The 15609-nt window shown below is 37.5% G+C and overlaps 1 protein-coding gene across 1 annotated transcript in view; it reads left to right on the top strand.

The window, feature by feature from the left end:
- Positions 1-15609, top strand: part of si:dkey-233k19.3 (dynein axonemal heavy chain 11) — a 144784-nt gene that overhangs the window by 74940 nt on the left and 54235 nt on the right. The window contains exons 46-52 of the mRNA XM_067449867.1: positions 3016-3181; positions 3272-3374; positions 3989-4228; positions 4307-4468; positions 6354-6547; positions 6636-6798; positions 9389-9512. Of these exons, the coding sequence (XP_067305968.1) occupies positions 3016-3181; positions 3272-3374; positions 3989-4228; positions 4307-4468; positions 6354-6547; positions 6636-6798; positions 9389-9512 (1152 nt within the window). The remainder of the gene's footprint in view (positions 1-3015; positions 3182-3271; positions 3375-3988; positions 4229-4306; positions 4469-6353; positions 6548-6635; positions 6799-9388; positions 9513-15609) is intronic.

The following is a 15609-nucleotide window of genomic DNA, read 5'->3' as shown; positions in this document are numbered from 1 at the left end:
GATATACTGTCTCTGTCTATATTACATTGACTGCTGTTTTAAGATGCCAAACATTTATTATAATAATATAATACTGATTTTATATAAATATTGTAAAACACAACGCACTGTAAAGTAAATGAAAATGAATATTTCATAAGTTTATTTTCATTTACACTACAGGTATTGGAAATTAAAATAGTTTCATCCTAATTTCTTCACTTGCAAGAGATAAACCCTTGAGCTTTTATTTTGGAGAAAACACCAGATCACCAGCTGAATGCGTGAGCAAAGTGCATGCAGCACAAACAGACTGCCTTAATTAAATCACTGTCTTTAGATGTTTTATAAAAGCACAAAGCCATATCACAGTTTTTTAATACAACATTAGAGACCTTTTTTGTAGGCTATGTTTTAAATTTCATTATAAAACAGAGGTGTCATTAGTGCGAAACACTGAATGATGTTTAGCTGACAAATGTGCTAAGTTGAGTAATATTATATCATAACAAGAACCCTTCAACCATAACCGAAAAAAGTCTGAGTGCCTGGCCTGAGGAGGTGTGGCTGTGTATAACTGTGGTCGGAGAGAAGAGACAAGAGAGAGAGAAAGTGCTGCCAGTATCAGTACAGCAGGAAAGCGGTATTTACGTTTAACATATTTTATTAGAGATATGTATTGAAAATGTTTATTTTTACAGCACTGTTAAGAAACCTGAAAGATTCAGGGCTTTTGAAAAAACATTCAGGGATCCAGCCCCCTTAGCCCACCCCTAGCGCCGCCCCTGCATTTACTGTATATTAATATTAATAAATATCCTGATGTTTCCAAGCTTTATAATGGCAGTGAACAGGGCTCATGAGTTTGAAGCTCAAAAAAGTGCATCCATCCATCATAAACTTACTCCAGACAGATCCAGGGGGTTAATTAAGGCCTTCTAAAGCGAATCGATGCATTTGTGTAAAAAAAAAAACAAAAAAAAAAAACATATTTAACACGTTATAAAGTAAAATATCTGGCTTCTGCCAGCGTGTATGATGTTGGACGTAGCGTAAGCGTTTTGAACTGCAAGAGTTCATAAGTTGAAGGCAGTCTGACGGAAGCAAAATATTTGACTTTATAAAGTTTTAAATATGGATATTTTTCTTACAAAAACCCAGCGATTCGCTTCAGAAGACCTTTATTAGCCTTTTAAGTACATTTATGATATTTGTTGAGCTTCGAACTTGTGAGCCCCGTTCACTGCAATTATAAAGCTTGGAAACATCAGGATATTTATTAAAGGTCCCATTCTTCGCGTGTTTTCAAAGCTTTGATTATGTTTACAGTGTGCAATATAACATGAGTTCATGTTTCGCGTGTTATGTCTTAAGTGAACGTAAACCGTTAAGAAAAAAAACGCATGTCTAACAGTATATTGGAGCAGTGCATGCTCTTAAAGTGACAGCAGCCTAATTATCAGCTGCTGTCTGTGTTATTAAAGGTCCCGTTCTTTGTGTGTTTTCGAAGCTTTGATTATGTTTATAGTGTGCAATATAACATGAGTTCATGTTTCGCGTGTAAAAAAACCCAGTATTTTTCACACAATTTACTTATCTGTATACCAGTGTTTTCTCTGTCCTAAAAACAGCCTGATGATTTCCTTGTTCTATGAAGTCCCTCCTTCAGAAATACGCAACGAGTTCTGATTAGGCCAGAGCTTACCGCGCTGTGATTGGACAGCAGCTTACAATGTTGCCCGGAAAGGTCCCGCCTCTTATCATAACGGGTAGATACGATACGCGCACTCAATGTCTATATTGCCTTATCAATTTGAGTCGGAATCAGACCCGGAGAATATCGAAGAGGATCGATTACAACCTGCCCAGGAAAGACTTTTGCTGGATGTTTCAGAATGGTAAGCTGTCTATTCAGTAGTTTAAACTGATCATTACAAACACCAACAATCGATGGTGTCTGAATGAATTACTACACTTTTATATGTTAAGTTTTTCGGATTAGTTTCAATTACCATCTAACGTTAGTTAACAAAGCTAAACAGCATTGCACTTTGTGTATTGAGTTACATAAACTGTTAAACGGACCGACTTAAATAATAAAATACACTTACCGGTTGTGGTCCATAAACAACAAAGAGGGAACTGCGTCATCTTTTAAGAATAATCTTTCTGCGAATCCGGCATTAAACTGATTGAGATTGAGGAAGCAGTCCTCAGCAAAATGTGCTGCACATAGTTTTAAATTGTGATAATAATTTTACGGAGCCGAGTTAAACATAAACTGTAGTCATTGATCTCTACGTACAGCGTCCGTGGGAAGGCCAAACAAAAGGATTTGACTCCGGGATGCAAATAACAGCGTTTCAATGGCATGGCGACAAACACACTCTACAAAAACAATGCTTCCTATTCTCGACCTGCGAGAGCAAAAGGACAACGCCCCCGAATTTGCGTGTTCTTGTGGGCGGAGGGTTCGTCAACAAACGGTTTTAGTTGCGTCATTAAAGCAGGAAGTGCAGGGCTGTAGTCCAAACCGGCCGTTCGCTGTAGGCTTTGAAAGGGAACTTTTGTTAAATAAAATATCTCGCTTGGCATTGAATTTTGAGCTTTATAATTTTACAGGTATTATTTATGCTCTATTAGCAACATTACACACTAACTAAAGTTTGAAAGATGGAATTGCAAAGAATGGGACCTTTAATATAACTCTGTTCATCAGAAAGAGAAAAGTCATAAACACCTAGGTTGAGGGTGAGTAAATCATGGCCTAATTTTGATTTTAAAGTGCATTTCTTTTAACCTTAACAGAAGAAAGCAGAGCTGGATAGAGCTGGATATGTTTATATATATAAAATTTTTGTCAAAAAAGGGGGATGGGGGGATCTGGCCTTATGGACTGACATAATATTTAAAGTGTATATCAGCAGCTTGTAATTAGTTGCATTAGTCATTGGATTTCTTTGAAAAATTCTGCTTTATGAAACTTTATAGTCACAGTCCTTTTAAAACAACACTTTATATTGTCATTATTATCAGAGGCAATGGAGAAACCTCTCGAGAGGAAGGCTGGTAGGAGTTACGCGCCCCCTGGAAACAAGAGACTCGTCTATTTCATCGATGACATGAACATGGCAGCTGTGGACAGTTACGGAACCTCTCAGCCACATGCTCTCATTCGCCAGCATCTGGATTACGAGCACTGGTTACGCAGCATCAATGTTTCTTTCATTTATTCCACTTAAGAGAGATAGTATTTGTCAAGATGCTCTAAAACAGCATTTGCTCTCTTTAGGTATGACAGCCAAAAGTTAACAATGAAAGACATACACAACACCCATTATGTCTGTTGTATGAATCCAACATCAGGGAGTTTTACAATTAACTCCAGACTGCAGGTATTTGCATTTCTCCCGTTGGAGCTTCTTTATTGCACATTTACATATTGCATGTTTAACAGAATTGTGGAGCATGCAGAACTGAATTGAAGTATCAAGTAGAACGAAAATGGATCAAGTCAAATTAATCTTGCTTTAAGTGTTATTTTTAATAATACAATACAACATTGTTTGATTATTCATTTCATATATTAACATACAGCATATTTAATATATTACATTTACATTCATGCATTTGGCAGATGCTTTTATCCAAAGCGACATTGCATCCGAGGTACATATTTTACATTATTGTCAGTTCTTGCTTTCGATATTATTAATATATCAAACAAGAATTGGACGTATCAGGAAATAAATAGGCATAATTAGTCAAAAAAATAATGTTTGTTGGATTAACAAAAAATTTAATGTAGTAATTTTCTCTTCTTTTTATTCCAATTCACTATCCTGTGGGTCATGGCCGATTAAATTCAAACTCATGAATTCAAAGGGAGCCAGTTTTAAATTCTGAACTCTTTCCTCTGGACATAATGCACTGATACAATGCTGAATTAAATTAATTGTATGCTATATAATATGAAAAACACTGACAAATCCTCGCCTTTCTTCATCAGAGGCATTTCACAGTGTTAGCGGTCAGCACACCCAGCCGTGAGACCCTTGTCTCTATGTTTGGCTCTATCCTGGGCTTCCACCTGCAGAGGTTCCCGTTTAGCCCGGCTGTGGTGAGCAGTGGTCCAGCAGTGGTGAAAGCAGCCGTTGCCCTCCATGACCGGGTGCTCCGGCAATTTCTCCCCACCTCCACCAAGTTTTACAATCTGTTCAACCTGTGGGATCTCTCTCGGCTGTTCCAGGTAAGCATTCCCTCTGTGCTTAGTAATTTAACCTGTAAATATGTTGAATTAGCCAACACTTTTTACCTGTGTACCTAGGGCCTCCTGTTCTCCAGGCCAGAGTGTGTTAAACAGGGTGCGGATCTGGTTAAACTTTGGGTCCATGAATCCAGCAGAGTGTATTCAGATCGCTTTTCTGCACCATCTGAACTTCAGCTATTCTGTAGGTTGCAGACGGATATTGCACGACAGACCTTTGAGGTAAACCCACAGAACAAGATGTGTTTTTTGTAACTTATTTTTTATTTCAAAACTGTTTCTTATTTCCAAACTATGAATGTTTCTTACATGTATATCAAATGTAAATCAGTTCAAAAAAATTTATAATCAAAAAAATAAAAATAAAATAATTTTAATTACTATAAATTATATTATACATTTTAAAGTAATACATAAATGAATACCAATGTAATTATATATTTTTTAAAGAAATTATAAATATTTATTTAAAAATGATAATGAAAAAACTAAGAAATACATAACAATAGCTATGGTTACATGGGCCATAATAATCCGTTCATAATCAGACTAGTAGCACCGTCGGAATAAAAACAAATCCACCACATCAGTGGGAATGAATTGGCCAAATCCGACTGAAATCTCATTAGGATTGAAAGAGGTGGTTTAAACCTTTTCTAATAGTACAGGTTTGGAAACTTGATTGGACTGAAAACAGAAACGGGAAAGTTCTGTGCATACGCAATGGTGTTGAAATGGCGTAATGATGTGTGATACACAGAACAAGCTGTTGTTAAATGAAGTGTAACAAATGTCTGTCGTATCATTCTAAATTTCTCATTCCACTTATTGTCTGTGAAGTGCTGCGGGACAATGTCGTTCCAGCAGTCCTTTGCTTCGGACTCTCATCCACAGACTTCTTGTTTTAGGTGCAGGGCCCCTAAAGCAGCATGGCACGAAGCTTCATGTGCTAATCGTCTCTTAATCAGGACCTGAAATATATAAATATTAAGTCTGCTTTTAAAAACAAGCGGGAAACCATATATATTTGTGCAATCAGCGCATGTCAAAAGATCAAATTGTATGCGCACTTCCACCCGATCACTGTAGTTTTCATGTAAACACTATCATATTATTAAAGGGTTAGTTCACCCAAAAATGAAAATTAATTACTCACCCTCATGTCGTTGGACACCCGTAACACCTTCGTTCTTCTTCGGAACACAAACGAAGATATTTTTGTTGAAAGCTGATGGCTGAGAAAGGCTTCAGAGAGGCCTCCATTGGCATTCAGTATATTTCCCCTCAAGACCCATAAAGCCACTAAACACATCGATACAAAGTCCATCTCACTACAGTGGCTGTACAATAATTTTACAATGCGACGAAAATAGTTATTGTGCGCAAATAAAATCTAAATAATGGCTTTATCCGCCCAGTTATTGTCTTCCGTGTAGGTCTCTGACGTGAACTCACACGATAGCGGCGCTCCTCCTCTTCCGGGTCATGTATTCGAAACGGTGGAGCTTGGTCATATTCTCGCGCATGCGTCGAGTTCATGCCAATAACTTGGTGGATAAAGTCGTTATTTTGTTTTTTGTGCACACAATAACTATTTTCGTCACATTGTAAAATTATTGTACAGCCCCTGTAGTGAGATGGACTTTGTAACAACGTCTTTAGTGCCTTTTATGGGTCTTGTGAGTGGGTCAGTGGAAATGTACTGGATGCCAATGGAGGCCTTTCTAAAGCCTTTCTCAATCATCAGCTTTCAACAAAAATATCTTCATTTGTGTTCCGAAGATGAACGAAGGTGTTACGGGTGTCCAACGACATGAGGGTGAGTAATTAATGAAATCATTTTCATTTTTGGGTGAACTAACCCTTTAATCTGAACAATTTTATTCAGATTAAAACAAAACATGTCCATATAAACATTAAATACAGCAAAACGTGGTATCTGCTAAAACTACTAATAAAAACAACCCTTTCTAATGGCTGCTTCACTTTGAAGCTATCAAACGTTCATTAGTTGAACTCCAAACACTCTAAGTTATCTGATTTTTAAAAATATCAGTTCATATTATTGTCACTTAAAATGTAGTGGCCTTTTGTGTGTCTCTTAAAGGAAATGGAGGAAGAGGCAGTGTTGCAGGAGCCTCTAATATACCTGCATAGCAGTGTAGAATCTGTCGAACCTTCCTACATGCCCGTAGCTGGATGGGAGCAGCTCAGCTGTATCCTCAATGAGTCTTTGAAAAGCTACAATGAGCTCCACCCTGCCATGAACCTGGTGCTGTTCCAGGAAGCCATGCAGCACGTGTGAGTGCTATGTCTGCAGTATGTGCTTTAGTGAATACAGATTTAACTGTAATTACACACACATGGTTGTTTTGACTGGTTTCTGCAGGTGTTGGATCAGTCGCATCCTGGCATGTCCTAGAGGCCACGCCCTACTCGTAGGTGTGGGCGGCAGTGGCAAACAAAGCCTGACCCGACTTGCCGCCCACCTCTCCAACATGGATGTGTTCCAGCCCACCATCAGCAAGGGATACTGCATACAAGACCTAAAGGTAACATCGTCCACAGAGTTCACTCCAATAGACTCCATAGATTCCAGATTTTGGCTGCAAAATACAATCAATGTCATTCAAGATGAAAATTAGAAAACCACATCTAGCAGAAACCACAACAAATGTGAATACGATAGTGCCAAAACGTCATAACCCACATCAGCTGTCCAAATCATAGTACCCATCACTGCAGTTACGTGAGGATAAATCTAAAATGGTGGTGATTCATTACCAGAGATCAAGCTTTCTTTTAGACAACACTTTCCCTAATCAATACCCCGTCCGGCTCCATCGATCTCATTTAGTCCTGCCCGGATGCAATGGGGAGTAATTGCCAGATCCTATTAAAGAACCAAGGCAAATATTTCAATGCCCTATTGATGAGGCCGCTGCTATCATTTCATTCATCAGTGTGTGGTAAATCTGAGGCCAGTTGGCCGAGCTGCATTGATCTCTATACACTCAACACTCACTGTTTGATGCCCTCTACATATAATCATGAAAAGACTCTTCATCTTGGTCTCATCCTGATTCTATGCATATATGTATACAAGCAGTCTTGTATTTTGGCCTAAAAGAGGGAGTATATATAGAAGGGTCATGTTTTAGTGCACAATTCAGAATTTAATTGAGAGTGACTCAAATGTCAAAAACTGGATATAGAATTACAATTCAAATTTGAATTAAAGGAAGTAGAATTTAAATTCAAGAAAATTCAAAGAAATTCATATATATATATATATATATGTCCATCTTGCCATAGAAGCTTCCTCTGCATCTTTAATTTTGCAGGAAAGATCTTCAGACCAGAACGGTGCAGACTCTATTATAAAACAGTTGAGGAGTGATTGAGAATTAGATGCATCAGTGTTGCTCAGAGAGTTTTGCATTGGAATTAATGATAACTGCATTTACAACAACTTTGTGCTATTTGATTACTTTGAAATTAAAATAACATTGGAACAAAACTAATTAAACAACATTGAGGGGGTAATTTATTTCAATTGACCATTATCTATATTTTAGAACAACATGTATGCAGGGTTGAGGAGTGACACTGTAAAAAATTAATCATGGGTCTTGTAATTTTCACTCACAAAAAAAAATTAAGGTGATAATTAAAAATAGTGTATATATATATATATATATATATATATATATATATATATATATTATTTATAAGAAAATTGTGGTTCAGTGTTTTATAGAAATAAAACCAAGATATACACTTTCTTAATTTTTTTAAGGAAATATAAGCAATTTTTAAGCTTGAATTGAGGAACCGATTAAGCTGATTCCATTGTGCAAAAGAGTAGAGCCCATAGTTGGGTTGTGATGTGAATAACTGCAAGTATTATTATTATTATTATGAATGCTGCTTTGTTCATTAAGCAATAACTTTGCTAATGCGAGTGCAATAAGTTTGTTTCTACCTGTGCCAGCATCAAACAGACTATTAATTGAATAACATAACTGAAAGTCACCTGAAGTTTAAAAAGCACATTCCACTAATCTTTAATCCATCATAACAACTTCTTAAATATTATGTGTAATATTGTTACCATCATTTTTTTAAAGTACATACTGTGTAATATTTTTACAGTGTAGATACGTGTAATGAAATTGTTATTAAATTACAAAATTAATGTTTTTGTTGTATTACTCAGGTAAAATGTGTAATTTAATTAGTTACTAATCATATTAAAAGGAAACTGCTTTGCATTGATAAAGTAATCCAAACCGCATTTATAATGGAGATTACATTTCCAAAGTAACCTTCCTACACTGAATGCATGTGAGATTTAACACATTCTTTCTGTTGAAATTCCAGTTCATGAAATGAATGGAGGCCAATTATGAAGTTCTGAATTTTGCACAAGCCTGCAGTGTAATTCTCTTTTTTTCTACTTGTTAAGGTGCATTAGGGTCATATTAGCGAAATGTATGAAGCACAGCTTACACAGATGTCACTTTCAAAGCAAGCTTGCAAAATCTGCATGGCGAACTCATTCACCACCAATCAAATTTATTCCTATTGAATTGACTAGATTTTGCCCACAAAAATACACAGAACAAAGATAAATGTGACCTCACCTTTAGAAGTTTCCCTTTAGAAGCACCAAACAGAACTGCACAAATAGTTTTCATAAATTTCCAATAAATCAATCTATGAATGACTTACAGTATAGCTGTCTATAGAAGTCCCAATCACACAAAAGACAATAATGTCTCGGTTACATATGGTAACCCTTTGTTTCCTGAAGGAGGGAACAGAGACGTACATCAGAGATTAAACATGCGTCCGACAAAATGGGATTTGGATTGGGCCCTCAAGCGAGATCCCATTTCATAAGATTGTCTCTGAAGTACCTCGAGAGTGACTAACTAAAAGGGAACTATATGACAGGAAACAATAGGAGGAAGAGGGCGGAATGGGATCGTGGACCAGATTTGAACTCAAAACTCCCACATGTGCACCATAACTTAATGCAATGTTTTAATTGCTAAGCCACAGCTCAAACTGATTTTGGAAGTTTGTCTTGCTCTCTCACATTGTTAGTGTGCTCAACTATCTGTCATGTATTTTCAGGTGGATTTGGCTAGACTGTACATGAGGACGGGGGTGAGAAACATACCCACAATCCTGCTCCTCACAGACGCACAGATCCCAGAGGACAGTTTTCTCATCATCATCAGCACCCTGATCTCGTCAGGTCAGACCCTCCCGCACACGCACGCATTCATACACGCCACGGGGGGGCTCATTGTGTGTTGGTCTGATGAATGGGAAACATATGTAAATGGTGTGGGGCCGGTGAAGTAGATTAAGGGTGACTGGAACAGGCCTGCGTGTCATTGGATCAAGACCCCAGAACACAGATGGTGGCTCTCATCTGTCACTGATGTCAAGCGCAGAGGTCGGAGACCCGCTTAGTTTTTGATCCAGGATAAAGCATCAGATCATCTGATTTAACAAACGTAACATAATTTAACTGATCTGTGTGTTAATGCTTAAATGCACCAGAGAGTTTATTCTTACATGTCATGAAAGGTTTGATAAAATAGCATTTATCTCTCAGGGTAGTAACTTTCAAAACACAAAAATATAACTTTTATGTTTTACCTTTTTAATTTGATTATTTATTTATTTAAACAATTTATTGACAATAATGATAACAGTATGCCTATGTAATGCCACTCAAAACCACACACGATTAAAACCAGTTTGGAGGCCAAAAATTTGCATGCTGAAGCTTAAAGTAATTTACTTATTTACCTACTTCCAAAAATTTTGTTTGAAAATGTAAGTTCACTTTAATTAATGTTAGGAGTTAGATTTATTATATTAAACATATTGCGCCAAGTTTCAGTATTACTTCAGTATTTTTATATATACTATAATCATTATTATATATCATTTGAATGAGCTTTTATTTTTATATTTTAATTGTAAAAAAAAAAATCTTATTAAATTAGTTGTGCTTTGGACACCTATATTTCTAAATGGTTTTAATTTGCTCTTATTTCAGTTTGCTGCCAATGAAACATTTCTAAAAAAAATCTATTTTATTCTAATTTATAAATTTATAAAATCTATTTTATATTTTAAAATTGTGTTTTATTTTATTTCAATTAAGTTTATTTTGAGTGTGAAAATGTGGATAGTTAGCAGGAAATGATTGAAAGAAGAAGGTGAATTCTGTTTTATAAATACATATAGATTTGTTGTTAGAAATTCATCTGTGCATGTTTTCATAAAAAACAAACATGATGTCATAATGCTTAATCAAAATGTCATATCTAGACCTTCCGGTGAAATGACAGACTTCTCTAATAATTTAGTCCGATAAACCCATCCCTGCAAGCTCACATTCATCTGCCTCACCTCACTGTGAACCACTGCATAGAACCGAGTCCCGCTCTACATTTTTTCTTTTTTGATAATCTGTTTCAAGATATACCTTTTGTGAGTGTGAAGCTCAACTTCCACAGGAATGAACTGAAAATGCTCGCTCTGCTCCACGCCGGTGTGTGAGTATGTAGCTGAAATAAGAAATGAGGGGCCTCACTGGTGAGTATGTTCAGCTCTTTGGCGATATCCAGTGCCTTCAGCTGGATAAATGATCTGGTTATGGGCAGCCCCTCATTTATTTTTTCTGCTACATACTAACAATTTCTGTCTAACAACCTGTCATTTCTAAAGCAGCCACTTTTAGGACCACGGTAAGTTTTTCATTAATAAAAATAATTTGTTACATTTTATATAGCGCTTTTCTGGGCACGTTATATTTAGAAGGGGGAATCTCCTCAACCACCAAAAATGTGCAGCATCCACCATATTGCACCAGAACACCAACTACACACCAGGTTATTGGTGGAGAGGAGACAGAGTGATGAAGCCATTCAGTATATGGGGATGATTAGGAGGCCATGATGGACAGAGGCCAATGGGCAAATTTGGCCAGGATTTGACTGTTAGCATTTTTAAGACTGTCATTTTGGGCTTGCCATCTTCTAACATTATATTTTGAGGGTGCTTTCACACTTGGTTCGATTGTCTGGACTAAACCCGAGTTTGATTGCTCCCACCTCCCCCACTGGACTGTGTTCATATTATATTATTTGGGTCTGAACCGGGGTGCGTTTGCGTCATCAAAGCAGCAGCTTTTTACCCCGTTGCTTGGTAACAATGGCGAGGGAGATGGCAAAATGAATAGCGTTGCTCACCTCACTTTTATATTTAGGGGTTCAAGCACGAAGTGCTGAAACCCTATTGTAATTGTACTGATTTTTATTATTATTAGGGGTTCAAGCACGAAGTGCTGAACACCTATTGTATTTGTACTGATTTTTATTATTATTATTATTATTATTATTATTCAGCCGAAAAACGCATCGTGCAGACCAAACTGTAAGGGCTAGAGACTTGAAACTTGGCCAATAGGTAGTACAAAAATCGAGGAGAGGTTATCAAATTATGAGCCAGATTGGCCCATAGGTGGCGCTATAGCAACCAAAAGCGCGAAAGGGCTCATAACTCCTAAACCGTTGCTCCTAAGGGTCAAGTGTCTTATATCATTGGAAAGCTGAGACCATGACGAAAAAAACGTATATCTCCGATTTCATTTCCGTCATTAAAAATTTTCCGCCATTTTGAATTTTGTCAAAATCCTACTTTTGCGAACTAGTCCCTGGTTTTTTGACCAATTGGAACCAAACCTGTGCAGAAATGTTGTCTGTAGTCTCAATATCAATATTCATTGACAAAAAGTTGAAATTTCGATTCACGGAAGATAAGGGGATTCAAAATGGACGCTCAGGGCGGAGCCTATTTTACTAAAAAGACTATAACTCAAAAATGAAATGAGATATCTTCACCAAACTTGGTACACATGTGCATGGGCTCAATTTGAGGTCACGATAAAAAAATCGCGATGATTGGCCACTTGGTGGCGCTATAATGTGAAAAAAACATGAAAATAGCTATAACCACGCGACTGCTAGTCCGATTCACCTGAAAATGGGCAAGCGTTGTCTTGGTCCAAGGCCCCATGTATGTCTATGAGAACATCGGCGTATCTCAAAAAACATGGCCGCTATCGGCCAATTAAATTTGAGCACCTATAATACAAGGTTAACGGAGGCTGATCGGAACAAAACTTGATGGGCATGTTTGACTCATGGCCCTAGAGGTCTGTAAGAATTTTGAAAGAAATCGGCCACTAGTTGGCGCTAACGAGTTTTATGGCTCTGTAATCACGTGGTGTTGCACACATCGGCAAAATATGCATATCATATGATAGATCTCCTCATGTTGAACAACTTTGCCTCTAGAACCATTGCTGTCAGTCAAATCATTAATTCAATATTTGCAATTATGTTAAAAACCTACTTTTGCGAACTAGTCCCTGGTTTTTTGACCGATCGAAACCAAACCAGTGCCAAAATGTTCTCTGTAGTCTGATTATCAATATTCATTGAAAAAAAGTTGAAATTTCAATTTACGGTTGCTAAGGGGTGGAAAAAGAATGTTGTGGGCGGAGCCTATTTTACTAAAAAGGCTATAACTCAAGAAGGAAATGAGATATCTTCACCAAACTTGGAACACATGTGTATGGGCTCAATTGTTGGTCTCGATAAAAAAATCGCGATGTTTGACCAGTTGGTGGCGCTATAATGTGAAAAAAACAACGACCGCTAGTCCGATTGACCTGAAAATTGATATGCAGTGTCTTGGCCCAAGTTACTATATAAGTCTATGAGGACATTGGTGTATCTCAAAAAACATGGCCGCCATCAGCCAATGAATTTTAAACACCTATTAGATGGGGTTAACGGAGGTCGATCGGAACGAAACTCAGTGGACATGTTTGACTCATGGTCCTAGAGGTCTGTAAGAATTTTGAAAGAAATTGTGTTCAGTGTTTAAAATCTTGCTAAATAAAACTTAATGTCTTTAATGCCTATGTGCTTTAAAGGCCTTAAAGGCTTGAACCCCGCTAAATGCTGCTTGCAGCTTTAATTATTATTATTATTATTCTCCGCTAAAACGCATCGTGCAGACCAAACCGTAAGAGCTGGAAATTTGAAACTTTGTCAGATGGTAGTACTCATGTTGGGGAGACCCTGAAAAGCTATGACCCCAATTGGCCCATAGGTGGCGCTATAGCAATCAATTGCGAGAAAAGGCTCATAACTCCTAAACCGTTTAGTCCACACTCAAGTGTCATATATCATTGGAAAGCTGAGTCCTTGGCGAACAAAATGTATATCTCAGATTTTATTTCCAGTATGCAAATTTTTCCGCCATTTTGAATTTTATTGAAAACCTACTTTTGCAAACTAGTCCCTGGTTTTTTGACCGATCGGAACCAAACCAGTGTCAAAATGTTCTCTGGTCTCTGTTTATCAATAGTTATCAAAAAAAAGTTGAAATTTCGATTCATTTATGCTAATTGGCTTCAAAATGGACGTTCAGGGCGGAGCCTATTTTACTAAAAAGGCTATAACTCAAGAAGGAAATGAGATATCGTCACCAAACTTGGTACACATGTATATCGGCTCAATTTGAGGTCACGATAAAAAAATCGCGATGATTGGCCACTTGGTGGCGCTATAATGCGAAAAAAACATGAAAAGGGCTGTAACCACGCGACCGCTAGTCCGATTGACCTGAAAATTGGTATGCAGTGTCTTGGTCCAAGGCCCCATGTACGTCTATGAGGACATTGGCGTATCTCAAAAAACATGGCCGCCATCGGCCAATGAAATTTGAGCACCTATTAGATGGGGTTAACAGAGGCCGATCGGAATGAAACTTGATGGGCATGTTTGACTCATGGTCCTAGAGGTCTGTAAGAATTTTGAAAGAAATCGGCCACTAGTTGGCGCTAACGAGTTTTATGGCTCTGAAATCACATGTTTTTTCACGCATCCACAAAATATGCATATCATATGATAGATCTCCTCATGCTGAACAAATTTGCCTCTAAAACCATTGCTGTCAATCAAATCATTAATTAAATATTCACAATTATGTTAAAAACCTACTTTTGCAAACTAGTCCCTGGTTTTTTGACCGATCGGAACCAAACCAGTGTCAAAATGTTCTCTGGTCTCTGTTTATCAATAGTTATCGAAAAAAAGTTGAAATTTCAATTGATTTTTGCTAATTGGCTTCAAAATGGACATTCAGGGCGGAGCCTATTTTACTAAAAAGGCTATAACTCAAGAAGGAAATGAGATACCGTCACCAAACTTGGTACACATGTATATCGGCTCAATTTGAGAACACGATAAAAATGTTGCGACGATTGGCCACTTGGTGGCGCTATAATGTGAAAAAAAACATGAAAAGGGCTATAACCACGCGATCGCTAGTCCAATTAACCTGAAAATTGGTATGCAGACATTGGCGCATCTCAAAAAACATGGCCACCATCGGCCAATGAAATTTGAGCACCTATTAGACAAGGTTAACAGAGGCCGATCGGAACGAAACTTGGTGGGCATGTTTGACTCATGGTCCTAGAGGTCTGTAAGATTTTTGAAAGAAATCGGCCACTAGTTGGCGCTAACTCAAAAGGGAAGCTCAAAAATTCACGAAAATTGTTGGGTATATGTAGCATGACATGCTGATGAAGCATGAAAAGTTTTAAAGAGATCGGACTATAGGTGGCGCTATAACTGTTAAAAAGCTATAAAAACCATGCATTTTTTATGGTAAATTGCCTATATTGGCTGTAAATGGACTTTTCCATCTATTATTTCAGTGTTTAAAATCTTGCTAAATAAAACTTAATGTCTTTAATGCCTATGTGGTTAAAAGGCCTTAAATGCTTGAACCCCGCTAAATGCTGCTTGCAGCTTTAATTTAGTTTTTTAACTGTTGGTTTTGTTAGCAAAGCTTCCATATGTAATGGCACTTGCATTTTCTGCCACAAATTCACTGCACATGCTCTAAAGAACGCTGAAGAGGAGCAGAAATTATATCTACAGCTCTGTGCTTACAGTATGTTAGTCACGCTCAATATGAAAATGTGAGAAACACACACAACACACATTTTATTAAATCATATGTCATTTAATAGCGGTTCACTTTCGTGATTTAGTACAATTGCGTTCACATCAGCAGCCAACCGTACCGGAGTTCACATGAGCCGAACCCCAGACCACCTTTTTAAGCGGACTCCAGTATGGTTCACGGGTGTGCACCCGAGTTTGGAAGACAGAGTTCGCATCATCCAAACAAACCGAATTCTGACGTCAATTGAACCCGGGTGCGCACCAAAAGGGCTTATGTAAAAAAAG

The sequence above is a fragment of the Pseudorasbora parva genome, chromosome 7 (genome assembly GCF_024679245.1).
Source record: "Pseudorasbora parva isolate DD20220531a chromosome 7, ASM2467924v1, whole genome shotgun sequence".
NCBI lineage: Eukaryota > Metazoa > Chordata > Actinopteri > Cypriniformes > Gobionidae > Pseudorasbora > Pseudorasbora parva.
This window is presented reverse-complemented; position numbering and strand designations above follow the sequence as displayed.